This window comes from Melanostigma gelatinosum (assembly GCF_949748355.1).
Source record: "Melanostigma gelatinosum genome assembly, chromosome: 18".
In the NCBI taxonomy this organism is placed as follows: Eukaryota; Metazoa; Chordata; class Actinopteri; order Perciformes; family Zoarcidae; genus Melanostigma; species Melanostigma gelatinosum.
In genome coordinates, this window is record NC_136651.1 from 11,244,123 (window position 1) to 11,270,838 (window position 26,716).

Genomic DNA, 26,716 nt, shown 5'->3' on the forward strand with positions numbered 1-26,716 from the left:
TCCGAAAGAAAATATTTCAACAGTCAACTTATTTCATTTCCATACATGTTTCCTTCATGGTTGCTTAGAGAGAAGAGAGAGGAGTCTTACCTCTAATGTGGTCTACTGCGTGTGACGGGCCCTCGGGCCAATATGACAGTCCCCCTTTACGTTTTCCCCTCTGTGTTTATCTTCAGTATTCTGACATCACCCAAGAGGCTTCCCGCCTGCGTCCTTGGTCAGTTTCATCCCTTTGAAACTTCCTCTATCAAGTTGAGGATGTATTGGTTGCGTGGAGGATGCTGTACATATGAAGCAAAATGGGTCCTTTACGTGGCGTAAAATACAGTCAGGGATATTCCTGTCCTCAGGAAGAAAAATAACATAATGACGTAAGTTTTTCCTCGTTCTTCCATTCCTCTTGCCTGGGCAGGGCTCCCTGTAAGATATGTCTTTTCTCCAATCTGACTCCTGCATGACCTCCGGGTCAGGTTCGCAGACTTCAGTGATGGAGATCAAGGGTGAGGATCCGGAGGTTTGGGCGTCATAAGGGTCATAGTGGTGGAGCGCTAGCGGCTGAGGGGGAGCTGGGGCAGCGACATGGCCTGGTGAGGGAGACTCTGAGAGGTCAGCATGGAGAAGGGATGACCTGGAGAGCACAGAAAAAAAAACAGAAGAAAATCATTTTTAAATAATTAAATGAAGAATATACTGACAAACAAAAGCTAGACGGTTTATTTGACTACATACTGCACAAACTACAACTCACTGTCGATATACCCGTGAAGGGCCACCATGCGCGCCCGCTCAGGACTTCCAAAGGGAGAGTAATGCAGCTCATCGGGCAGGGACGAGGGTATCCTGGACTGGAGATGAGCTGGGGGAGCCCCACTGTGCTGGGGCGTGTGCTTTTTGTGTCTTGCTCTGCAGTTTTGAAACCACACCTATGAAGACGCAATGTAACCAGACATCATGTAGCTATATTCTTAAAAACAAATATGTTGATTGGTTTCAAAAAGTACAATTTTAAGAATCATAAATGACAGACAAACGATTTAGAATATATTATTTATTATGAATGTGTATACATGAACATTTTACTGTAATCTATTAGCAGTAAACACAATTTTACCTTTCCTTATTTTATTCATTGTATGGCTGGATCAAGCCTCAGGTGTTTGTATGTTGCTGAACAACCGTGCCATAACATAAGTAAATAAATGAGTAACAGAAGAAAGTGGCTGTCTCTGTACTGACCTGTATAACTCTCCTGCTGAGGCCTGTCATGTCGGCTAGTTTCTGTAGCGTCTGGGCATCTGGATTGTTATCTTGGGCAAACTGAGCTTGCATGATCTGCATATTGAGGATAAAACACGAGCATGAAATCAAACGCCGCTAACAAGCCGATGATTAAAGAGAGCATTTCACATGTGTAGCTGAGAGTTTACAAAATAGGCTTCAAATTGTATTAAAAACACAGATTTTAAGTTGAGATTGGTGCGATGTGTGTGTCTGACCTGTAGCTGTTCTGCTGTGAAGGATGTCCGTGCCCTTTTGGACGGTTTGGGCTGACTGTCTTGTTCTGTTGGAACTGCTCCCTCTAATGTGATACCATTACCTGAAAAAAACACAACGGCAGACATGTGAGACAACAGACAAATGTGTTTAATAAGAACTTGAAAACAAAAAAGACAGTCCCAGGAGATGTATTTGAACCACAGGTCTTGGACACCATATCATAAAGGGAGCTCTTGGGCTCTTGTGAACATGACCACTCAGAAATCAAAGAGAAGCAGGCCAGACATATTAAACAATCAATGATATGCGAAATAAGAAATTGTACACATTTGATTATGCGGTCTTCCTTTTGCTTGCAAATTCAGATAAGCTCAGTTTGGGAGGACTCTTGGGCAAACATCTGGACAGCCACAGAGAAACCAATTGCCAGAGCCGCTACTCACCACTCTCAGCCGCTCGTTTGAGGTTCTCCACCATGGTGTCGTAGTGGATCCTACACAGGACCTTCTCCTCCACCAAGCCAAACTCCTCTCCCGTGGACAACTGCCTCTTACACGAGTAGCACGCAAAACATGCCAAGTGGTATGCGTTTCCCCTCGCACGGCGCACCCAGTCGCTGGCGAATATCTGCTGCCCACAGCGGCCACACTTAGTACCAAACCTACTGTGAGGGAGAGAAAAAGAGAACAGAGGCAGAGGAGGAGAAACGGGATGAGGCATTAGTGGTTCATTGATTGGGTAAAAGCAACATTTCGGTCGAGAAAATGACTGCAGTAGATCATCTTTTAAATCGAATCTTAAAGCCACTCAAAGATCGTACACACATTATGAAAGACAATGAAATAAACATGCAAAGACGTCCTTTTCTTTGCGATTATTTTTGAGAGAGCTGAAGTTGAAAATGTGTGTTTTTATTCTTGAAGTTTTGGCAGAGCTCAAAGGGTTTAAGGAAGAAACCCTGGAGGAGGATGTGGCCTTCAGAAAGGACTCCTGACTGCGGCTGCAAGCTGAGCCTTGAATGCAAACAAACCAACACCTGCAATTTCCTGTATGATGCATGAAGGCCCTGACATGTACACATGCGCACACGCACACACACACACACACACACACACACACACACCGGGGAACAAAGCAACACACATGTAAACCAGGGTGGCTTTACACACAGCGGAAGATGAAGAGAGACTTGGATGACATCACTCTAGATCGCCCCGCTGTAACTGATAGCAACAGTGAGGTCAGGCGGCATATAAACCTAAACCACCTGACTTACTGCTCTGAATGGGTGGGTGGATGAAAGATATGGAAAGAGAGAGGCTATATGCAGGGAACGGGTTAGTCAGCAAATGCTTTAAGACAATTCCTAAATTAGCTCAAAACAAAGATATGAATGTGGAAAATAAACATGCTCTTTTCATTTGAAGTATTTGGATATGTATAAATGTGGACAGAATGAGACTAAGCCAAAATAAACACTGCCATAGATTTAAATACCCCAACATTCATAATCTGTCAGAGTGTGCATTAGTCACTTTCACAATTTTTTTCTTGACTTCGCTACCCTGCCTGCGGCACTCAGCCTCATTCCCATTGAATCCCACTGAAGATATACATCTTTTTGAAATGGGTCACAAAGATAGCGTTTGTTTTTTTAAAGGGATAGTTCCCGAAAACAGCTGGACACTGTGTTTTTTTAGAACACATTGCCCAAACAATCGTGAACAATGCATTTGATGGGCACTATTTTTATCTGCGGTTCAATACACATTTGGTGATTCAGCGAGTATTCACAGCAGCAGGACTGTGTTGAACTGACTCTAAATAAACTGCAGTGGCCATGTTCATCGTGTCATGTGACCCATGAATGTGTTCAAAATAGTGTTAGCACAACAATGTAGGTCTGTGGCAGAGAGGAATAAGATGCATCGGGCTTTGGCTACACAGTTAGTTTGGGTCTTTTAATGGGATTTGTAGAAAATACCCCAAAAATATGGAATAACACAATCCTCCTTTAACTTGGATTGGGTTCACTGAGCAGCTGGCACTGAGGAGTATCCAAAAAACTGCACTTTAATACAACTGGAATATTATGTACATTTCCTGTTTTACACCACAATCAAAAGACATTCAGCCCCTACTTTAAGAACGCATTGTGGGTTTAATGGGTATGAAACGCTTTACATTTGAGATGTCATGGCTAGGTTAAGAGCCATTGTTAGGGTCAGCAGCTGCCAATTCTGGTGAAGGAGGCAGGATTTGTAAGCAGCCTGCGAGACAGCGCCGCCGCAGGGGTAAAACTGGGGGCAAGAAGCATAACGCCGAACTGGTTTCAGCTCAAATTAGGAACATTTCCATATTGATGGGAGCTGATGGCTGACTCAACATTTTCCCGTTCCTGATGCACGTTTCTTCTTTTTTTTTACGCTGCCTAATTTCAGCAGAGCAGAACGTAAAGAGCAGCGATAAAGAGCACAGCATCACCAACATGAGCCAAATTCAAAGAGCTGTCAATAGTTGAAAGGTATGGCGGAGGCAAGAACTGGAGAGGGCATGATGAAAAGAAAAGACATGGAGGGAGGAAGTAAGTGGCTCAGGGACATAGCAAAGTAGACGGCGTCGATGGCAGAGAGAGAGAGAGAGAGAGAGAGAGAGAGAGAGAGAGAGAGAGAGAGAGAGAGAGAGAGAGAGCAGGGGGACGGAGAGCACGAGGGTTGCCAAGTGAGTGGGTTTGGCAGTGTATCAGTGCACTCAAGTCCACTCTATCTGGGATGAAAGCATACTATAGCCCTGACATCCCACAAACTCGTACTCCCCATGTATATGAGCTTGTTGGAGGGAAGTTACATGTTTCTGCTTGTATTGTGGTCAAGAATATTGAATCATTAAATGCCTACTGTTTGATGATCCACCTCTTATCTCTCTCATTCTGCATCTGTTTGCCTTATAGTTTTTATTATCACTGTAATGTTACATTACAATCACTGTCAAGGTAACGACAACAATGTCCAAATACAAAAACAGCATCTCCAGCAGCAGGCCTGCATGGCATTCCTGATAACAAACAAATTCAAATCAGCATTAGAGCCGTGAGGCCGCGAGTCTTTGAGGTGAACTTGAAATACAATTAGCTGGCGTAGCACTTACAGAGCGCTTAAGTTGTCACAGACATGTGCAACTTAACCAACAAACCTCTTACAACCCAATAAAGCCACTGCGGAGACAAATCGAATCCATGGCTTACTGTACTGTGTGTGTGTGTGTGTGTGTGTGTGTGTGCGTGTGTGTGTGTATCGCTTCAGATTGTTTTGGAGAATTCCAGGCTACAGTAAAAGAGGAAAACATTGTGGAACATTGTGGCTAACGTGGCATGACAGCTTGTCAGTTTCATGCTCTGAACAGAACCCAGAAAAGCTACAAATCATCCCGTGTTTTAACCCCCCCCTCCTCCTCCTCCTCCTCCATCTTCATCTCCTCAGACCCCTCCCTCCCTCTTTTTTTTGGATCTGGTTTTGTCTTTGTACCAAAAACCTGGTGTTTATTTTGGAGCCATGTCAATCCTCATGGACCCCCTGCATCACTCACAAAAGGGAAAATGCTACACCGCATAACTCCCGTTACCCCCAGACCTCTCCTATTTGCTCCCCTTCTTACGTCTAATCTTCAATTTTTTTTACAGTAATTCACCTGCTGCTGAAAGAGTGGTTTGAGGAGGTACACGTTTTTTGGATTATTTCTGATGTGCTATAGAATACTATAATCTCTATTAGATTAGTCCTGAGAGAGTTATTGCGGTTTTAGGACGTGAGGTTCCTGTTAGGCCTTTCGTATGGGAATCAAAGACGGGGAAGTGATCTAAATACTTTCCAGAAAACATCTTTTAACAGATTTAAAATATTATCAAGCTTTACCGTATTAACCCTGCACAAGAGGAACCTTGATATTGTCATTCTCTGTTCTTTGAGACTGCAGTGACTGTGAACACGGGCAGTTTTCTTTGTAATCTGCTTTACAAAATAAACAATATATTTAATTGCTTCGACAGTCTTTATTTGAATGTGAAGCATTGTGTGACAGATGTCTTGTTATAATTTAAATTAATTCAGTGTTTAATAAAACTCAAATCACCCGCTCTGTATCGGTTTCTCGTCTTTGTTGCTATGGAGACCTAATCAGCTAACCAGAGGTAGGTTGATGAATAATTATTATTACAACATGCGCACACATACACATAAAGAGACACGTGCACATGCACACATCTCACCCACAAAGTTCCCTACATACATGGACTCTGGTTACACTGTCAGCATCCCAGGGTTCCCCTGATTAGTGCAGCAATGCAACTTCCTGTGTGGCCTGCAGCTCACGGACGAGGATGATGTTTCTACGGAGTGAGGCGAGGGAGGGGTGCAGGGAGCCGAAGGGGGGGGGGAGGAGGCTGATAAATAAATGGTTTGCGTGTGTGTGTGCGTGCGTGTGAGCAAGCCCCTGAGGCCTGACATGGGTTTGAGAGGCACAGCATGGGCTCTGTCCTGCGCCCCCTGTCCTGACATACACACACCACCTTCCTCCCCCCTCACCATATACACACACACACACACACACACACACACACACACACACACACATATGGAGGGAAACCCACTCTGATTTCCTGCTATTACGCCCCATTAAAGCAGCTGTCAGTCCAAAGCCAGATGAGAGGCTGACACAGATGAGGAAATATCTCCAGAGGTTTGAACTCAGCCCAGAGGATCTGGACTCGCTGTGGTGTTTAGCCTTGTATAAATCTGGCCTAAACCCAGATTACAGTTTATATCTACAGAGGTAACCATCGTAGGCTACAGGTCCCAGCCCTGCAGCAGAGCTTCACTGTTGCCGCAAGATCTTCTAAATCATGGCTTGTTTTCCAGTGTGACCAAGGAAATCGAATCCAAACCTACAAATAGTATTATGCAAATGAGGCTTGTTCTCCAGAGAACGTAACCATATTGAGGAGAAGATTTGCAAAAAAAAGTTAGACCTTTGGTATATCTAGACTGTTACATCAAATCTAGTTTGACTTTGCTTGACATTCTTATATTTACAGTCACTCATCACATAAATAACACATTTTGATGTCTGAAACATCTATACTAGTTTGTACCATTTATCAGAATAAACTAATAAATGGCTAGAGTGCCTTACAAATGCAGAGAGCAGTAACTACACAACCTCGGAAGTTAGAATAAAAAAACTTCCAAGGCAACTTTGTCAAGCTAACAACCTTAATTTACACCCATTGTCCACAAACAAATGATGTTCTGAGTTTATTTGTATTTGAACAAATTCGTCTTAACTATATGTGATTTAAATGTAGCTCAACATGCACCAAATCAATTTCACTGGAGTCGTAGGCTCGGATTGCAGTCACTGCTCCTCTGCTAAACTAGGCTGGTAAGATTCAGGCCTCTATCTCTTATTTTTCTCCGTTGTGATTCTCCATTGTGAGTACAGGCAAAAGCAAAAATGCATAAAGGGTGTTAAAGACCTCCACTTCCAGGCTCAAAAACAGCTCCAATCTCAGAGCCATCTTTGAATTGAACTCCACAAAAGACCCTCCACCAACATCATCACACCCCCACACCGCAGGACTAAGGCTGGGATCGTTTTAAATAAGGAAATGTATTTATAGGTCACTTCTACTGATGTTGATCAGTCACTTCTTATTAAAATCTATCTTTGTAATACTATGTCAGGGGCTTGTGTGATTCTGTGATCGTGTCTAAGAGCTACGCAGCAAATGTTGTTGTACAGTGTGTGCAACGACAATAAAGACTGTGTTTGCTTCTATTTGAATTATTGTCAAGATGCAAAACGGACCCATGATTTGAGCCTCAATGGGAAACTCTGCGTGGAGAGCTTTGCAGTTCAGGCTACTGTTGCACACTGGTTGACAGAAAACGGCTGCATGAATACGTGCAATCTATAGTGTGCCTTTACATGAAATACACAGTAATGTAATGGCCAAACTTCTAATCCTCATCCTGTTGGGTCGACAATGTGGACACATTTATCGCTTCTATATTAAGGCATGCTTTTTACTCACAATAACTGTATTTCATATAATTACAGAGTAGGATTTCTCTACACCTGCACCACTAATTACTATTTTCTAATGCTCTGACATATTTCAAATCCTCTCTGTGAGTTAAATGCTGGCTCATGAGTCCAGTGAGCGGTGTCGAGGGCGAGAGGGGTGAGCTGTGAAGGAGCATTTAAATGGGGACGGGTGAGGTAAAATATTATTAGGATGTGGCAGAGCAAACACGAAAATCTCCATTTTGTGAAAAAAAATTGCAAAATGATTGGCAGCTGCTGGACATGTATAAATAAACAGAGATCTCGGTGTGTATTTGCGCATGTGTGTGTGGCTGTGTCAGCGTGTGTGTGTGTCTGCGTGTGCACGTTCTTCAGAGTTGTAAATGGAGGCAATGTGTACAGTGCATTCTTGCTGATATGTGAATGTTTCATATTCATGTTTTCATATTTAGGCGTGTGCACATACCGGTTTTATCTGCGTGTGTTTTTTTTAGTTTGGATAGAAGTTACATTCAGGACAGAAACATGCTGACCAGGCACTCGGGGCAGTCTAATTGCTGGTCTGGAGGCCTGAGGGTCTGGGCTGGAGGACGACTAATTGCTGGTGATTATAAACCTCAGCGCGGTGGCTTGGTGTCAGGTTTCGATCAGACAAACAGCAAAGCTCACACACAGCTCCAAGCAGTCACACATGTGCACACACAAACTGATGTGCACGGTGCATGTGTGTCCATATATCCACCAGCTTCAGGCTATACAGCACAGAATTTTACTATATGCTGTTGTGTGAACCCCATTTCACCTCAGACACCACACACTAAGATCACACAGGCACACATATAGAATCCACACACACTTGGTCAAAGAAGTGAATTAAACAAACACAAATGTATGGATTGAGTGAATGCAACTGATGGTAAATGCATCCTTGAATTACAACAAATCAACATAGTCTCTATGTGTCTCTCTTAAGAGCACACTGAATTTTACCCCAATGTGTGTGTGTGTGTGTGTGTGAGTCTCTTTATGTCACAGTCTATTTGTTTATTTACTGTACCACCCTTCCATCTTGCATTAAAAATAAATAAAAAAGGTTGAGCAAAATCTATACAACAGGGAATGATGTGAGTACGATACAGATCTGTATTATTTATACTTGAGTCTGAAGAGAGAGTTAATTATTATTATTATTATTATTGTTGTTGTTATATTTAAATGTTACTTTATTTGGTTTTCTGAAAATGAATGACACGGATGTCTTATTATCATACGAACAAATTATTCTATTTTCACAATTTATGGATGATGAAGTGCCCCATCGATGTACAGTAGAAGTAAATTAGAATAAAATGTAGGCTTTTTCCTCTCAGTTTTCGTTGCACTAAACGTTTTATTTGCCGATAGGGGCCGACTAACCTCAGATAGCTGCACGTTCAAACGGGCATTTCCGGTGATTTCCGTTTGTTTTACATGTCCATGTTTACAGCCACCGCGCGCTTCGTGTCACGTGGTGCATTAACTGTGTGTCAGCTATCGCTGCTGTGGCCAAAATAAATCCTCCCCCAAAACCCAGCCTACAAAAACGTCCATAGATAGGCCGGACCCATTTAGGCTACGTTTTTAAGATGAAGTACATATGCAAACGTCTATTCAGCGAGGCTACGTATTCCTTTTTATTTTTGTAGCGACTGGAAATGTTATGTTTTAGATCGCCATAATAAAATTGCGGATCGTTCAACTAGACTATTATTTTGTTATACACTTTGAGACGTTTTTGAAAAGGTCTTTCAAGAGCACATAAGGCAACCCGCATCCATCTCAAAGGAAGAGAGAGAGAGAGAGAGAGAGAGAGAGAGAGAGAGAGAGAGAGAGAGAGATTGAGAGAGAGTGTGTGTGTGTGTGTGTGTGTGTGTGTGTGTGTGTGTGTGTGTGTGTGTGTGTGTGTGTGTGTGTGTGTGTGTGTGTGTGTGTGTGTGTGTGTGTGTGTGTGTGTGTGCATGAGATGAGAGAGGGGGGGGGGGGGGAGAGAGAGACCTGTGCAGGGGAGACGTTTTATTTTGAAAACACGGTCATAAACTTACCCTACCTGAAATAATCCATTTTACAGAAGATCTCTTTGTTTTTGATGTAGCAGCTGCTGTGCTGGCGTAGCGACGTCCTGCAGACAGAACACTCCAGACAGCGCACGTGCCAAATCAGGTTGTTTACCTGTAAAAGAGACAGCATCCATGTCAAACCGATGATAGATCACTGCATTAATGCCTTCCAGTGCGCCTATGGCGCTGAGTCCTAAATGACATTTACTTCCTTCAACATGAATTCATTAGGCCGATGCCCATGCAGTTAAGCATTGACGCATAGTAATACGTCAAGATATTATTACATTGAAAATATCACCTAATTATTTGTAAAACAATTGCATATCTCACAGTGAGGTTGAGTAATTAGTTCATAGTGGTATTGGCATGCTATCATGTATCATTTTAATACTCAATTGTAGGGAGTTTTAGTGTGTCTGTGATGCCAAACTGCCACTTTATGGAGACCCTATTATGCTTGCTTGTATCCTATGTTTTCTGATATCAACACTGTATTTTTGTAATACTAAGACCTTGGGGTTTTGCTTAGACATTAAATAATTCGCCTGTGAAATGGCTGTCGTTCATTTTTCCGAAGTAATATTTGCTGCTGAAATGCATCCATTCTTAATAATAAGAAATATCAAACCCAAAGCCAAAGCCAATGCTGAGGCCTTAGCTAACATCTTCTGGCACAGAGTGGAATATTTTCGATCAACAGCAATTATGATAGAATTTAATAAAAATGGAAAAAGTAAATGAATATTAATTGTCAGACTAATTTGTAATGACGACTGAGAATGTATTGGAATAATTCTGAAGGTTTATAGATAGCAAAGCCATTTCGCTGCCTCAACAAAAATAAAAATATTCAAAGTATGATCCAAAATTAGCCCAATTATTTTGTGGAGAGGTCATGAAGGCTGCCCTGTAGCCTACAAAAATAAGTCAGATAAATTCCAATCTAAATGCAATCATGTTCATTTTAGAATTTTTATTAAGGTGATTTTATCTAACAAGGCATCATTTATCATAACCATTTTAGGACTTTTTAAATCAATAACAAATGACGTATCAAACATTTATTAACAGCATCGGTCAGTGTGAAATATGCAACTATAGCATAAATAAATATAAGCACGAGATTTTACATAAGAAAAGTAGGGCAAAATAAAAAACCATGACAGTATGTCGCCCAAATAAAATGCTGCACAAACCAGTTGTTTCATGATCAATTATAGGGTAGATGTATTCATTCACAGTTAAGTTCGTTTTTTTTCAGAAAAAACGTGTATTTTTGTATAACGTTTGAAACTAGTAGCCTATTAGAGATGATATCATAATAGAACGAGACTTCGACACAACAAAAGTCAATTCACACTTCCTGACAAACACACCCATTTGCGCGCGAGGGAGGTCTGTTTTGGTTATAAGCAAGCGGGCGCACGCGACAAGTCAGGGCGTATTGACAGTGAAGCTGTAAAAGAGAAGAAAAATCAAAACATCCCTGTTGTATCTCCGCTTTATCTTGATGCCTAACATATTACGGGGCAGATAACAGGGCATTCATTTAGAGACAAAGGGTTTATGTATTGTGTACGTTTATTTTACAACTGAAAGATAATTATAAAATTATTTATAACAAGGTATTTCCGCTTGCCAGTTACACATTTGGTCGATATCTAAAGTTATGGGTGATATTTATTATTCTTATTATTTAACTGTGCCTGGTTTTTATTCAGTGCAAATTATAAAATAAGGACCCCTAAAGTTGTCCAGGCCTTCTGTTCATTCCGGTGCATCAGCGTAACACAGCAGGCCTGTCCAAAACCCAAAACAGGACCCGAGTCAACATGGCACCCTCACTCGCTCCTGTGCGTCTTGTATAGACAAGTAATTTGCTGTTAATGTGAATGCCAGTGTAAAAAAAAAGAAGAAGCTAAACAAATAAACAAGACACCCCAGAATAAAATAGTCCCTGCTCTGACCAGACAGGCAGTTTCAGCCTGTTTTACGGTTTATAATCGGCTTCTCACCTTCAGCAAGTATCTGTCTACGATATCCTGACCGCAGCTGGCGCACACGTTCTTCCCGGTGGACGGCACCGAGCTGGTGGTGGAGATCGGCGAGCACACAGAGGGGCTGGATGGGGTGCTGGGGGACGATTGAGTGTCCTCCCGCTCCATGTTGGACCGCTGGGATTCTCCGTCCGAGTGAGACTGCAAGAGGGCATCAGCACAGCTCAGTGACACACACACACACACACACACACACACACACACACAGAATAATCCCCACAGTTCCATGATGTGGTCTACATCAATGCGCGCAAAATTCACACGTGTTAAACAGCCCACACAGATGCAACAGACGCACTAAATGATTCCGACATTAAAAGCAGTGTACATTGGCAATAAAGCTCTCACCATTGGCGCGTGTTTAGAGTCCACACTGCAGCGCGAGGCTCCCGGTGTACTCTGAGGCTCGGTGGAGATCACCTATAAGACAACGCTCAGTAAACGGCAAGTCCTCATCACTTTCCCCGTCTCGTGCTCAGCTGAGAAATCCCCCGGGAGACATTTGCAGGCAGCTCTTCAAGGCTACTCCTATATAAAGTGGTTAAAACCGCTAAAAGGGCCCCCGCAACAAAAGGCACATTTTAATGAAGCTATTTCAATTTGGATTGATTTTTCCCTGCCCTTAACCCGCGCCTCTCGGAATAATAGTATTTTCTTCGCAATCCAGGACACGAGAGTGGAGGGGGGAAAAAACTACCTGTAATTACAAATAGCTTGAACCGCCATACGGATAAGAGGGACCCGGAGTGTCAATTTCAACTGTCAATCAGAGAAAGGCAACGGGTCACCCAAAGAATTGCAAATTTGATTTTTAATGGCTGTAATTAAAATCTAATTCTTCTCGGGCGAACTGGCAGCGCTCGAGAGGCTCGCGGACCGCAAATCACGCTATTCATAACAGAGCGGCGCGTGCCTCTTCACAGCGGCTGGCGCGTGCAGCTGATCTCAGTACACAAGCAGTGATTCTTGTGACATCACAGAGAGACAAAACAAAACGCACACAGGATGCAAATAAACGGCAAGTTTCTTCTCTCTCTTTGCAACAGCAGATAGATCCTCTGAGCGCGCAAGAAAGAAGATAAACAGTTTGGTAAATCAAAATGATTTCAAATTGAGGCTACGTATTGCATCGTTGTACCACAGATCGCTTGCTGTACGTCATCACAAATTCAATTAATTCCGTATGAACCAAACATTGAAGGCCCACGCGGTGCATAGTGGGGTACGTCTCCAATGTGAACATTTCACGCACAAATTTGAAGCTCAGCTGTTTCCAAAGTGTTAGTACCTTCTTCGTGGGAATTCCTTCGGACAGAATATTATTTCCCTCTGAAAGAGGGGACAAAACTTCATTTTTCCAGTACATGAACCCCTGGAGTCTCACAGCGTTCAGTGTCTCCAAACTCGGTGCGTGGAATCAGAAGACTCGGCGATGGGCGTCAAAACTTGTACCATCCGTACCATGCATGGATTCAGTGTGTAACTGGCGCAGAGCTTTGTTTTTGACGCAAAATGCTCTCCGTCTCTTTTAAAACGCTGCTGTGCGCGACGATCTGACTGCTATTGGCATAAACTACAGAAGCTATGAAGTTAAGCAGAGGCGAGGAGTTGCTTGCTGCTCCGCCGAGAGCCTTATTTAGAACCGAAAGAGTTCTTCCTTTCCACCCCGTTTCCCCCTCTCTCCACTTTTGGGAAGGAGTCTGACTACAGGAAGTGAATCAAATTGCGGGGCTGGCAGCTTTTACTCCAAGGCTTCATAGGTGCAGGGGAGACTGCAGGGCTGCGAAAGTCGACGGGTGCGCAGAGAACCAGAGTGTCTGTGCAGAGGGACAGTGAAAGTTTGTGCAGCTCACTGGCCTGCCTTATAGTTAAAGAAGGGGGAGGGTGAAGAGAGAGTTTCATATGCGTGAGAAGGGTGGACACACTTTGGAAGAAGTTCTGACAGAAACTTACTCAAACTGCTGGTGTTTGATATCTCAGGCATAACGCTGCTGCCAGACACAAAAAAAACCCCAATGTAAATTATAGTATGTAATTGCTATTTATTTGCTGCTAGAAACATGCAACTAAAACTAACGCAATGATTAACGTATGTACTCGGGTACATAAATATACATTTGTATACACAGTGTTTCCACATATAAGTTGGGTTGTACCCTACATTCAAGCTCTGTCTACACCAGAACAGAATACATAATGATGCCTCAAAATACACACGAAAATAAGTGAAATGAATGAAATTCAATCGTGTAAAACACAATTGAATCCATTCCAATGGTGTAAAGTGATCTCCACTCTCACGTGTAATGCCGAATATCCTCATGATTTAAAGCTTCGCTTTTTTATAGGCAATTCAAAACAGTTTCGTTATATTAATTCCAAATATTTAAATTCCGTAAGTTGTTTAAATGTTAATGTATTGTTCACAATAATTTGCAGGGCAGAAAAACTAAACAATAACATAAAACAAATTATAATATTTAGAATTCGTATAGAATGTACGTATTTTATTCCAGATAGGCTAGACTTTATATTTTGACACAATTGATTTAGGCTAAATAACCCAAACAGAATTTTATATATTTTGTAATCATAGAGAGTTGGGGATCTGATGCAGATGAAACAAAAATCAACGAAATGGACGCCCGATGAGTACAGGATGTGTTTGAGCCCACACACCGGTTCAGCACATCGACGCATCGATTATCTGAAGATCTATAGTGCAGAAATTATCCCAACAAAATAAACCACACCTCAAAAAAATGAAGAAACTTGAAATCAATTTGAAATGTTTAACCAATTGAAAATATATTTGAACGAATGGGAATTTTATTTAAAACAGATAAGCACACATTTAAAATAAAACATTAATTTGATCTAATGGCCATGAGAAATATTCTTCAGTCGGATGATTTTACAACAACAAAGACATTTAAAAAAAAAAAATGCTGAGTGATGTCAAGAGGTAGGATTTGATTGGTTCGGTGCGCACAACATTCTGCTCCTTCATCTCATCTTGTACAATTAAGTCTGCCGATCTCCATCCATGCTGCAATGTTATGTAGCCTAATCCGGGATTTATATACTCTTGGTAAAACCTTTGGTTCTCCACGCCAACAAATTCAGAGTAAAATATACTAACATGTTTTTTTCTTTTCTTAAACAGGTCTTGATAGTCTCAAACTGCATGTCACACCTGCAGGAATAACACAACTCAGATCACATCAGAAGTACAGTGCTTCACAAACATTACATTTTGAAATAGAACGTTTCCACATTAAACCCAGGGGCAAAAGGCCTACAAAATATTTAAATGATTTACAGCAACTTTTGGTAGACTGCACAAAAAATGATAAAAACAGTCAATATCCGTCAAGTCTGGGGGAAATAAAAGATGGCTGGGGCTCAAAACATATGGATGCTCTAATAATCAGGAGTTATTACAGGAAACAGTGGGACTTTTGTCTGTATGACAGTTGTGTTGGTCTCCATGTTTCTTAAAAAGTCTGTGATAATTCAGGACTGCATCTTTTTTAACCGATGGTGGATTAATGGGTTTAATTTGTATCGTCTTCTTAAGTCCCTCATTAATGACAAGCAGATGGTTTGCCAAATTTCTTATCAAACAATATCATATCAGCATAAAAGTGTGGACTGAGAGTATCCTAATGTTACGAACATAAAACCGAGTCCCGTATTTTATGAGCAATATAGAAAAACTAAAGAAATCGCATAAAACACGCTGCGGGTGTGATATTCAAGTCGTTTATTTGGTAAATTAAAATAAAGAGATTGTGGCAGGGGAAATAGCAAAACTCTACACAACACACACAAAAAGCCAGTAAAAAGAGTTTGAATGCAGACATAAAAATTGGATTCAAGAAAAAATGAAGTAAACTGTTCGGTAAAGAGCCACGTCGCACAAAAATACTGCAACTTACAGTGTCGCTGAGTGGCTTATCATTTCAACTCCATCAATACAAACCTGTTAAAAATATGTGTATCCTCTTCAGTGAAGTCTTGAATAAAGAATTGTATTTCACCGTTGAATAATATGATCTGAAACTAAAAAACATGTGAAGAACAGTAAGAGGATGGGCATTTAGACTCTTTAATAACAACTTCTCTCTTTCCTGGCAGCTGTGCATCATGTAAATCACAGCTGTATGACTCCGCTGCATTGAATCTCAGCAAAAGTGAGAAAGCAGACTGGTAAGGGATCCAACCTGCACAGCAGTCAGGTATGGGGCATATGTTAAGACTAATTAATAACTGATAACTATAAACCAAAATAACTAATAACCACTTTAGGTACTCGTCCGTGATTGCTGCGATTACTTCCAAAGAGTCTCAAAGTTCTCAAAGTATTGTCAGAACCTTTTATTCCCAGAGGTGTCTAGTCTTTATAGCATCTTGTGTAAAGTCTGTTTGTTGTGTAGGTGGGGGCTGAGGTGTGTAGGGGGGGGGTCTCCAGAATGAGTTGGATGAAGGGTCATCTCCTAAACTTGCGGAAGGGCCTGCTCTGGTTGTTGTGGTGTGATTTAGAGTAAGGCTCCCAGCGTTTCCTCTCTGGCGGTTTGTTGTAAACGTAGGCCGACGGGCCCGAGTAGTCATCCTCTGGATTCTCCTCCATCATCTGGAGCTTGGCCTCGATGGCGCGGATTTTAGCACTCGTACTAGGAGGTAGAGAGAAAAAAAAAAAAGAGTGAGAGAGAGGAGATGTAAGCAGCGAGGCTGAGGGGGAAATACCAGTGCTGGTGCTGAGTGGCGAACTGAGTGATGGGACAGATTTTGGCTCTTGGCTGAGGGGAAAAGAAGAGGAGATATTAGCACTCTTAGTAATGGCAGGGACAGATGCGGGAGGGGGTGAAAAAAAAAAAAAAAAAGGAGCACAAGCAAGAGATTACCAGTTGTGCTGCATGAAAAGCAGATGAAAATGTGCATTTAAATGGTGAAACAGAATTTGAAGAGCAAGTGAGACATATTACAGTGCAGGTGAGAAGAAGAATGACTGAGTGAATGAGCTCAACAGGTCTAAAAGGGGTGAAAAGTGTTTCGATCTCCTCTTCTTCGGCTGTGTGCAGAGATTATTTTGAAGTTTACACTCGAACTGAAGTGTGGAGACTTTCCCCGAGTCCTGAAAGGTGACAACTTGCTACCCACACTGTATTGTCTCGGTAACATGTTGATACTGTGAGACCAAGAGGGCTTTTACCGACTGAAGTGCTCCATTTGACCGACGCACTTAAAGCGTATTCGTGTATGTGAACGTAGGCTGCAAGTGTAGCCACAACAATGGAACATGTTAGAAGTTGCTTGAGCAGGACTTCGACGTTTTTTTTTAACCAAAGCCTAAGTCCAGTTGTACTAATATGAATTTAACTTCAACTGTCGATGAAAGAACAAGCCCAGTCCTACAAGGATTTCAGGACCAGGCTTGAGTTCAATGATTTGTTAGGGTCGCCCCTAAAGTGACCAGAAACTACCGCCACACTGAGCTGGCTAAATCTGAACATGTGATGTTTTGTGACGACCTGCATCCACACTAATATTTTCCGATGATTTTTTTCCCCCCCATCCACTCTGAAACCACTCTGACACCAAAACAAAAAGGAAACTGTTTCTAGCTTAGTTTTCGTCGGCTCTGTGTGGGCAGAAGGACAAGAAAACACTTGATTTAACCCTTGAAAATGGATAAAAAATGTCCAGAATAACAACAAGGACTGATGATGGTGCTGCTGTGTGTTTGCTACCAACCTGAGGTGGTTAGAGGTTACGTTTCCATCCTCGCCCGCCCCGCTGCTTGACGGTTCCAGGCTCGGAGGCATCGTTTTGTCATTACGGAAACCTTCAAACCTCTGCAGACGAGACACGTGGCCAAAAACAAACAAATGACCCACATAAACAGTGATGGAGACACGGATGGACAGACAGAGGGAGAGAGGCAAAGGGGTAAAAAAGGAGTAGAAGCGAGAAAAATAACCCTGTGCAAAGAGACAGAGAAACTTGGATAGTCTCACCTTAACCCCCACCCGAAAAATGTGCTGAGTGCATCATGTGTGTTTTTCAAAGTCAAGACAATACTGTCAAAGGGAGCAGATAGTAACGTGTTCTTAGCACATTTTGGCTACAATCACACTTGCATTTAGAAACATTTTAGTGCTCAGATGGAGCAGGAAGTAGAGAAAGAGAAGAAAACAGAGAAGAAGAAAAACATCCCGTGTGAACCAGACATTCAGAAACCATCGGACCAAACACTGACAGCAGTTGTCCAGCTTCCTCCCACAAAGACCAACATTATTAAACTGAAGTATTGATTTAGTTTGGGTCGGCTCAAGCAGACAGTAACCGAGCGGGACTGTGCGTCCAGCTCATAATCACACCCTCAAGGCACGAGGAGACTAAAGAGGGAGCAGCTGAAGAGAGCAAAAAACAAACATCTGCACTCATTCCTTTCAAAACAAAAACACCTTCCAAACATCTCCACCAGCCAACACAGAACTCTTGAAACCTGCGAAGAAGAACAGACAAAAAAACAAAGAAAAAGAAACGGGTCACATGATGGGCGTGAGAAAAACCCCGGCGCTTGGCGCAGCAGCAGCCATTCGCGGGAATATGATGCTTAAGATACGAGTTGGGACTGAATCAAGTTACATAAATGCACAAACGTGGTCTTATATACTGTCCCAAGAAGTAAATAACATGTATAGCCAAGAATAGGTCTAAAACAATGACCATTCCAGCAGCCAGGGCCCTTCCCTTCCACCTATTCCTTAAGGCGTGTAGCTGGAATGCATATAGATCTACAGCACATATCCAATCACGTCATGCTGACTCTGTACACAAGCCAAAGCTTTAAGTTACAGGGCCGTGTAGTTAAGATGTTTCTAGTTGCACTTCTGATTTTAAATAGCCTACACTATGATGAGCACACTTTTGCTTCATTGAGGATTAAATGAAGTGTTTCATGTGTTACAGTTCATTCTGGATGCAGTCACAGGAATGAGTGATGAGTGATGATGCATGAACACACACCGTGGCTAAACTCTGGATTAATAAATACAGAATAATACAGTACTGAATTAGGACACAAATGTTGACCTGTTGAAACAAACAAACAGATTTGGGCTGCTATAAATGTTCATAAACGTGTACTTCCTCTCTTCTCAAAACGATGGAATAAAGTCAAGATGTTAAGCCTGGAGATGAGACAACAACTGTCTCTGACTCATTCATCCCAGCACGTCAACTCTGTGCCGGCAATCACATTTGACTGGACCTGAGAATGGGCACCATTGGTGGAAAGATGCTCAAATCTTACTAGTTTAATAAAGATTACGTAAAATTCTGTTTTTATATCCTGAAGAACAGAACAAATACAGCTTACATTTGAGGTTTATAATGGTATTTATCCTTTACGTGTTGTCTTTGAGGCGGCAAGCATTGACTTTGACCTCCCTCTACTGTGTGTGTGTATGTGTGTGTGTATGTGTGTGTGTGTGTGTGTATTTGTGTGTGTGTGTGTGTGTGTGTGTGTGTGTGTGTGTGATTCCTTTCTATGCAGGATATCCCTTCACCCATTGCCAGTAGGCGGTCTATTGTTAAGAGACAGGCATGGGTTGTGCTGGGATCTGCTCTCCATAATCTAACTACTGCAGTAGTCATGTTAAATTATAAACTAGAAGATGCTTATAATGTTTTACAACAACTCAGACTGACACTCAGCATTTAAGTGAATGATTATTGGTTGAATCTCAATTCTTTGCAGCCATGTTTCCGTCTATGTCAACAGGCACACGGGTTCCCAGACTGTTTTTACATCTCTGAAAGTCAAAGACGAGCTTTTACGAATGCACAGACGTATATTTAGCTTGTCAAACTGCAGCCTCGACCACAGTGTCAGACGTAAACGGGATGTGTGCTTTAATCCACTGAGCTATCAGGATGTATACACTTCGGTGTTGTAAAACGGGAACTGAGTTTGACACTTACCCTCACCTGTGCGTGCGCCCAGCGCACGACCAGCTTCTTGGACAAAGCTAGCTTCCCATTTAAACACTGGATCGCCCTCTCTGCCTCCTGCAGACCGTCACACACACACACACACACACACACACACACACACACACACACACACACACACACACACACACACACACGAGGAAAAGAGCGACACACATTTTTTGCAAATATCATTAAAAACCAGCCTTTATGATTGCACCCGAGACCTTAAATAATTAGTTTCCACAATGGAGAGATGATAACATCACACTCTGCCTGCAGATAGACCTTAACTGACGTGTGTGTGTGTGTGTGTGTGTGTGTCTCTGTTGTGTGTTTGAGAGGCAGTGTGACTAAATGTAGTTTTGTCTAATCAAATGAGTAAGTGGCTTTGATGCTAAATTATATTAATGAAGTACTTTTTCTGAGTGTGTGCACGACTGTCTAAGTGTGTGTGAGAGTGTAAGGTAAACACACACTTCCTCTGTATAAGCCTTTAGGGAGGGCTTCATATCCCACTGATGGACACTAGCTGTGAAACAAGATGCTTATCACGATCCCCAGGCTCACTCCGAAACAAATACCAATGCCAATATCAATTTAACTGCCAATAATTGACAGATTGAGGGATTGTATCAATGAAAATTTGATTTAGTTTCACTTGAAATAACACGTTTCTTGACACATGTACCGTGTTGTTTTTGTAACAAACAAATTGGCAAAACGAGGAAACTGAGTTTGAACTATGAGTTTATACCCTGTATACTATTCACACTGTCGCAAAATGAGAATAATACTGGCCAACATGTATGAATATAAATCATCTAAAACATAACACGTGCACATACCTCTCTGGTGTTGAAGTTGACAAAGCAGTAGCCCCGTGGCTGTCCCTCCAAAGGCCCAGACTTATGAAACAGGAAGTCAAACTGTTTCACGTTGCCAAACTTCTCCAACAACTTCACCAGGTGATACCTAAAGGAGTCATGAGAACATACAGCAGGACATTCAATTATGTCTATTCTTAGTATCTGCTCTGTAAAGCATTCTTCATAAAGAACAAAGCTTTTATTTAGGAAGACATCGAACTGGAAAACGACTCTAATCTTACATAACAAAATGCACTACACAGTATATTGTAGTTCAACCGTATGAACCAGCCACGTAGATCTGCGGCACACTGCATTCGCCAACCTGCGGTCCGTGAATCTGTCAAGCGGGGCTAATGAGAACGACAGCTTTCTCTCCCTGACACCTTTTTAGCAGCTGGTGTGACAGCCCAGTGACAGTAAATCTCTCAGTGAGACAATGCTGAGGATACAGTAGCAGGACAATGAGGGAATAAAAAAGAGGAAGCCTCAAATCTCCCCTGAGCACCGAGCTCTGCACGAACAACATCCACTCGCTGCGTGGAGCTGCCTGGGACCGCCGGACCAGGAATGAACACAGAGATGTTGTCACCGTAGAGCTATGCGGAGTGTGAGGATTTGTAGGTTTACGTGTAACCGACCTCTGGCAGCCATGGGGAAAAAAAACAAAAAAAGTATTCTGACAGTGTGAGTTCAGGGCCTCCTGTAGACGATATTCACTGCTGTATTACTGTAAATACCAAGGTGCTGAGTGAATGTTTGCAATGCATGCTGAGCAGCAGGTGCTTTTCCATTTCATGACTCGTCAAAGCTCTTGTGTATAACAGGATTCATATGAGTAATATGCAGAATAACGGATCGTATGAGGCTTGTTCTCCCTTCTGACAGACAATACGGCGAGGCTGCAACTAACCAGTTCAATAGCAGTCCACAGCGTCCTGCTGATTGATTCGTCATTGAAAATACCTGTGAAGTACTTTATGTTCTTGAGGTAATGAGAATGCAAAACAATAAATGTGATATTTTTCTCCAATGTGGGTTGAGAAAATTCTCCTACTTCTTGAGTTAAATATTTAAAAAATATTTCAAATTAGCACATGCAAAATACAACATTTCCATTAACAGTCATTTTGCTGATAATACTTGCATACCGGTACTTTCACTTCAGGCTTTGAATGAAGGACCTTAACTTGTAGTTGAGTATTTTGACAGTGTGGTATCAGTACTTTTACTGAAAGTAAAGGATCTGAATACATCTTTGACGATGGTTCTGTTCTATTCAAGGGTCCCTGTGAGTCTTGACACTGTGACAGTGAGCCAGCATGCACAACACCAGCACCCAGAAACTGAAGCCGCTAAAAGAAAGTCAGTCATCAATTTCATCATGTAAAATTGTGGTTTTCCTGCTGTGACATTTCTTCTATTAAACCATAAAGACCAAGAACAAAACCAAAACCGAAAATGCGCAAACAAAAGAAATCAACAAACACTTTCCTGTGTTATTGTTTCGGAGCCTTTACCTTGTGTGACTTTCCAATCCTCACAGTGACCCCATGTGTTTTGTATGAGTGCCTTTTATTGTTTGGTTGATTGTTATTTGTAATTCTGAATTGGTTTGTGTGTGTGTGTGTGCGTGTGTGGATGGAACTCAATGTGGGACACAGCGGGTGAATTGTGCCTCTTAGCTGCAGGTTGTTGTAATGTCTTCCACCCTTCTATGACTCCCTGGGGGGCTTTCGGTCAAACTGAATTTCTGCTTTTCCCAGACAACACCCTGCACGCCTCCCATGTGAAGGTGGCTCCTCCAGCAATAGGCTCATTTAGAAAGAAAATACAATATCAAATTAAAGTTTATTATATTACTTATGACATTATTCTGCACTCTTATACTCAAATAGTTTGCATGTGCATCTCTGAAACGATCAGGAGAGGAGAAAGGCCGTCATTTTAGTCAAATGCAAAAATACTGAAACGTAATGCCATCATTTTAGTATCGTTATTCAGATGAATGTATACTGGATGTTTGTGCATACGTGTAAATGTGAGCGAGATTAGATGGCTGACACTCTAAGAACATTTTTTTGTCGATGCTCGTGAGCTGAACCACAATGGGCCGCTCCTCCTGGGGGCTGTAAAAACCACCGGAGGAAGAGGAGGAGAAGGAGGGGGGGGAGGAAAGGGAGGGAAAGGTGGGGAGACTGGGAGAGTAAAGTTCATAGAGGGGATGTTGACGGCAAGGTGAAAGGTGGAGGAACAGGAGAAGCCAAAAGAAGAGGAGGCGAGCAGCCCAGGTAGGGAGAGCATGGAAGGCAAAGACAAGGAAGGAAGTGAAACGGGGGGATGTGAGTCCAGTCCAGAAAAAGACAAGACAAAAGGTTGGATGCATAGTAGGTCAGAAGGGGGGAAAGGTAAAGCGGGTAAGTTTAGACTTTCTGGCAAGGCAACTATCTGCAATTTCTGCATACTTTCATAAAAAAGCTAGGCCTGCAGTAAGACTAAGGTCATTGTTATAAGTTCTTTAATAAAACGTCATGAAAACTTCCAGGTACGCAACTTAAAATGTAACAAGCGGACCAGAGAGAGAGAGAGAGAGCAAAGAGGGAGACGGTGATGGATTCCTCATGAGAAATTCCCTCTCTGAGCCGCCAAAAGCACAAAACATGAATATGTCCTGAAAGCTCCAGTTACACCTGCTGTGTCTGTGCGCAGGGCAAAGGAAATCAGACTAACTGCTGATGCTCATCTAACCTCCGAGAAGAGTTAAAGTGTGTGACTACTGACTGGTCCTTTCTTTTTCACTGAACATTTAAAGGGACATAAGAGCATTAGAGTTGTTCTACCTGCACAGACACAGGGGTAAAAAGGGAGAGTCCAGTTCATTTTTTTTAAATCACAAGCTTGGAATACATTTTTGCACAAGCTATGAGTCCGACATGAATATAATATCCTTCTAAGAAAAATATGAGATCCGTCACAAACACAACTACACACACAAAATCTTTCTTTCTGACGGAGGACACAATGGCCTAAAGATTTAGGTGCAGCCTTCTTACCTCATCACATCCTCATCGATCGAATATTTCACCCGGACCAACCAGAGCAGAACCACTGATCAGCAAATGAGGCAAATAATAACGACAATAACATTCTGAAATATTGCAATTATATTAAAAGAATGGTATTTAAAGCTGCGGTAGCCTTTTGTATTTTTGGCACTATGAAGTAAAAATTCCATTGTAACCTTTCAGCAAACTGTTATTCAAGTGTTACCCTACATAGGCAGTTTTCTGGAAAATGAAAAATTAATTTTTACACTGCTGTATGTTCAAATTAACAATTTATGCCTCAAAATAGACAACACATATCTTCAAAGAAACAAATAAAGCAACTAAGTGGTAGTACACAATTTTCTGTTTTTAATTACCAAAAAAGCTCTTTCAGAATAAACAAAGTCTTATTAATATTCATGGCGTTATGTACTCATAATCAGCACCTTGCATTTCAGGTCAGCGTTCCACTTCTGCACTGAGTTTTGGTTTGGTTTACCGGGACAAACAGAGTGAGTACTACGTATGCTACCCAGGAGCTAATTAATCTTCCCAATCAGCACCAGGGGCCACAGGCATTTCTCTTGTTTTCCCTCCATACTGTGGGGTAGTGAGCTATTTAAGGAGAGGTAGAGCAGAGCAGGGAAAGGGGAAGGAAACGCCTGTCTAGACGCCCACCAGAGCTGCAGCCCATACATTCTCCAGCATCCCCCACAGGCACACCAACACACCCCCTCACCCCGAAAAAACACCTTCTCTCCATCACAATATATGTAAGGGTGCTCTCCACACTCACATTAGGTGTTTTGCACATTTAGACACTCAACTGCACACAGAAAAGCAACAATGGAGGGTTTGCATGTACATACGGTGTTGTGAAAATGAGACACACTAATAATGTACACACAGACACCTCAGTGTTGAAGCCACCACCAGCTGCCACCCAAACATCAACTGTGTATTTAAACACGCTTACACACACACACACACACACACACACACACACACACACACACACACACACACACACACACACACACACACACACACGCACACAGAGTCAGTTCCAGGTTGACACAGAGAGAGTAAACAGGGCAGGTGAGTGAGGAATGATGGCTGCTCCTTAGCAGAGCAGGTCTCCACGCCTCGCTGCCTCTCTTTCACACACCCAGCCCTGTCTGCTCAGTCTCAACCTGCGACACACACACACACACACAGTTAATCAATCATATATGCACACACAATGCATTGCCTCTCCATGAGGTAGATCCTGGCAAGTTAAAAAGCAATACCTCAGGTTCATAACATGGGCCGATTTACAAGAACCTCAAATCCAACACTTGATGCTGCTAAAATCCAAAACGAACCTTGTTTTTCATTCAGCTGGCTGGATCATACGTTTGAATCTGGAAATGTGTACCTTTGTAGTGAAATACAGATCTGCTTTTTTCAGTTCCAATAACTTTTAATCTCTTAACATGTGAGGACTAGTTTGCTCTAATCTAATCTGATGCAACACACTGTCGAAAAGAGTGTGAGCCTGCCTGAAACCAGTAGTGGATTTACTCACTCTGTAATTTTGGGATCAATGTTGCCTATCCACAAGCGGTTTCCGTCATGGGCACTCTCTGACATGATGGAGGCATTTTTCACTGTCTCTGCCGCAGAAGACATGTGTACTCTGTGGGAGACAGGAATAAAAGACAGAGAAATTAAGTTTACAAAGAAAGGCAGAGATGAGTTGACTTTTTAGCATTTGTGTCATACCAGCAGTCTTGAGCAAGGCAGAAAAGTAAGCTGTTAATTGGAGGACTAAAAACATATTAAACTATGCCGTACTAACGATATCTCTCTGCGCACCGTGGCTGAAATGATTGATCAGAAGGCATCTGGAAAATGAAGAGAAGTTATCAGAAAATATATGTGATATAACGGTGCTTTGTAATAAGAAGCTCCTTGGATAGCCCAAACAGTTAAGTCTACATACATAGGTAGTGTTAATAACATGAAGACAGTGCAAACATCAACTGGAATTGAGAGTTTATTCACAGGAAATTATATTTACTTTATTTCAATTAATTAAAAGGCCAATCATTTGTCAGTTCACTTAGATTAATGTCTCAGGTTTTTTTTTTTTTACATTTAATGAGGTATTGTTTGACGTTTCACCAAATGCTATGTCGTAGCATCAATGCCAACCAGTGCGCTCATTGTAAATATGATTTATGTGTAAAGCTGTGAGGAGATAGTGGTCAAACACATTTGAGACCCAGTTTAACGTTAAACAATGTCAGCCCACTGTCAACATACATTTTCTCTCGTGTACATTTTGCTATAATTTAGATATCAAACTAGATATCTAAATTATGTAGGTACGTTACTTTTATTCAGTGTGTGTCAAACACCTAACGTTAATTCTTAGAAAATAATAAAGAAAGAATAACTATTATTTAGGGGCTTCTCTTAGGAAACGTTGACTTGCCACGAGCTAACGATAGCTTAGCTAAACGCAGGTGGATCGATTGACTACTATCCACGCGTTGTACGCATTTGCTGGTTAAAACGATCGTGTTACGTTAACGTTAAACTCATCTCGGTCATTCAGACGTCAATATGTTGAAGAAAAGCAACATCTATCCACTAAACGGTTAACAGAAGTGTGGGATGCTATCAGTTAGATAGCTCAGATAGTATCACTTTACCTCCTCGATCTGTCAAACTTCCTCTTTGATAGCGACTGACTTCTTAAACTGAATTTACTACGGATCCCACTTCGGGATGATTCAGTTACGTCAAAACGTAATATTAATCATCTCAAGCGATGTGTATGTTTTCCTCCTATTAAACTGAGCAGGTTAGCTAGCTCGAAGGATAAACAGTCGCCTTGCTAACGTCTCACAACAAAGGCGCAGATTGATGTCGTAGTTTGTTTAACTGTCTGTGGAGTCGAGAGGAGAGACTCGTTTTTACTCTTGGCATGTCCCGTATCTCTCTCCTCGCCTATGTTTGACGTTTCAGGCAGTAACCCCGTCTACTCCGGCCACCCCGCGTGACGTTTCGAGCAC

The 26,716-nt window shown here is 42.0% G+C and overlaps 2 protein-coding genes across 4 annotated transcripts; both read right to left on the reverse strand.

Moving 5' to 3' along the window:
* Positions 1-519: 519 nt before the first annotated feature.
* lhx6a (LIM homeobox 6a) lies at positions 520-13,100 on the reverse strand (the record flags this gene model as incomplete). Its single annotated transcript, XM_079289237.1, has 9 exons — positions 520-628; positions 749-923; positions 1,237-1,332; positions 1,497-1,597; positions 1,941-2,161; positions 9,665-9,786; positions 11,693-11,875; positions 12,083-12,154; positions 13,023-13,100. 9 exons carry the CDS (start codon positions 13,098-13,100, stop codon positions 549-551), a joined length of 1,128 nt encoding a protein of 375 aa, XP_079145363.1. The 3' UTR covers positions 520-548.
* Positions 13,101-14,708: 1,608 nt separating this feature from the next.
* Positions 14,709-26,538, reverse strand: rbm18 (RNA binding motif protein 18). 3 transcript variants are annotated; one of them, XM_079289979.1, is made up of 6 exons: positions 26,354-26,538; positions 25,222-25,332; positions 20,584-20,710; positions 19,733-19,813; positions 17,492-17,592; positions 14,709-16,410 (listed from the first exon to the last, which is right to left on the reverse strand). In XM_079289979.1, exons 2-6 carry the CDS (start codon positions 25,323-25,325, stop codon positions 16,227-16,229), a joined length of 597 nt encoding a protein of 198 aa, XP_079146105.1. In that variant the 5' UTR covers positions 25,326-25,332; positions 26,354-26,538; the 3' UTR covers positions 14,709-16,226. The 3 variants fall into 3 exon arrangements, with proteins under 3 accessions (XP_079146105.1, XP_079146103.1, XP_079146104.1); XM_079289977.1 differs by having other exon boundaries at positions 19,727-19,813; XM_079289978.1 differs by lacking the exon at positions 26,354-26,538 and adding an exon at positions 25,495-25,525 and having other exon boundaries at positions 19,727-19,813.
* Positions 26,539-26,716: the final 178 nt, after the last annotated feature.

Coding starts and splice junctions, on each gene's coding strand:
- rbm18 (XM_079289977.1), bottom strand. CDS start 25,325: ATGTCTTCTGCGGCAGAGACAGTGAAAAATGCCTCCATCATGTCAGAG. Junction 19,814..20,583: donor TCAACTTCAACACCAGAGAG/GTATGTGCACGT, acceptor GACGGTCTGCAG/GAGGCAGAGAGGGCGATCCA. Junction 16,411..17,491: donor GTAACCTCTAACCACCTCAG/GTTGGTAGCAAA, acceptor TCTACCTCCTAG/TACGAGTGCTAAAATCCGCG.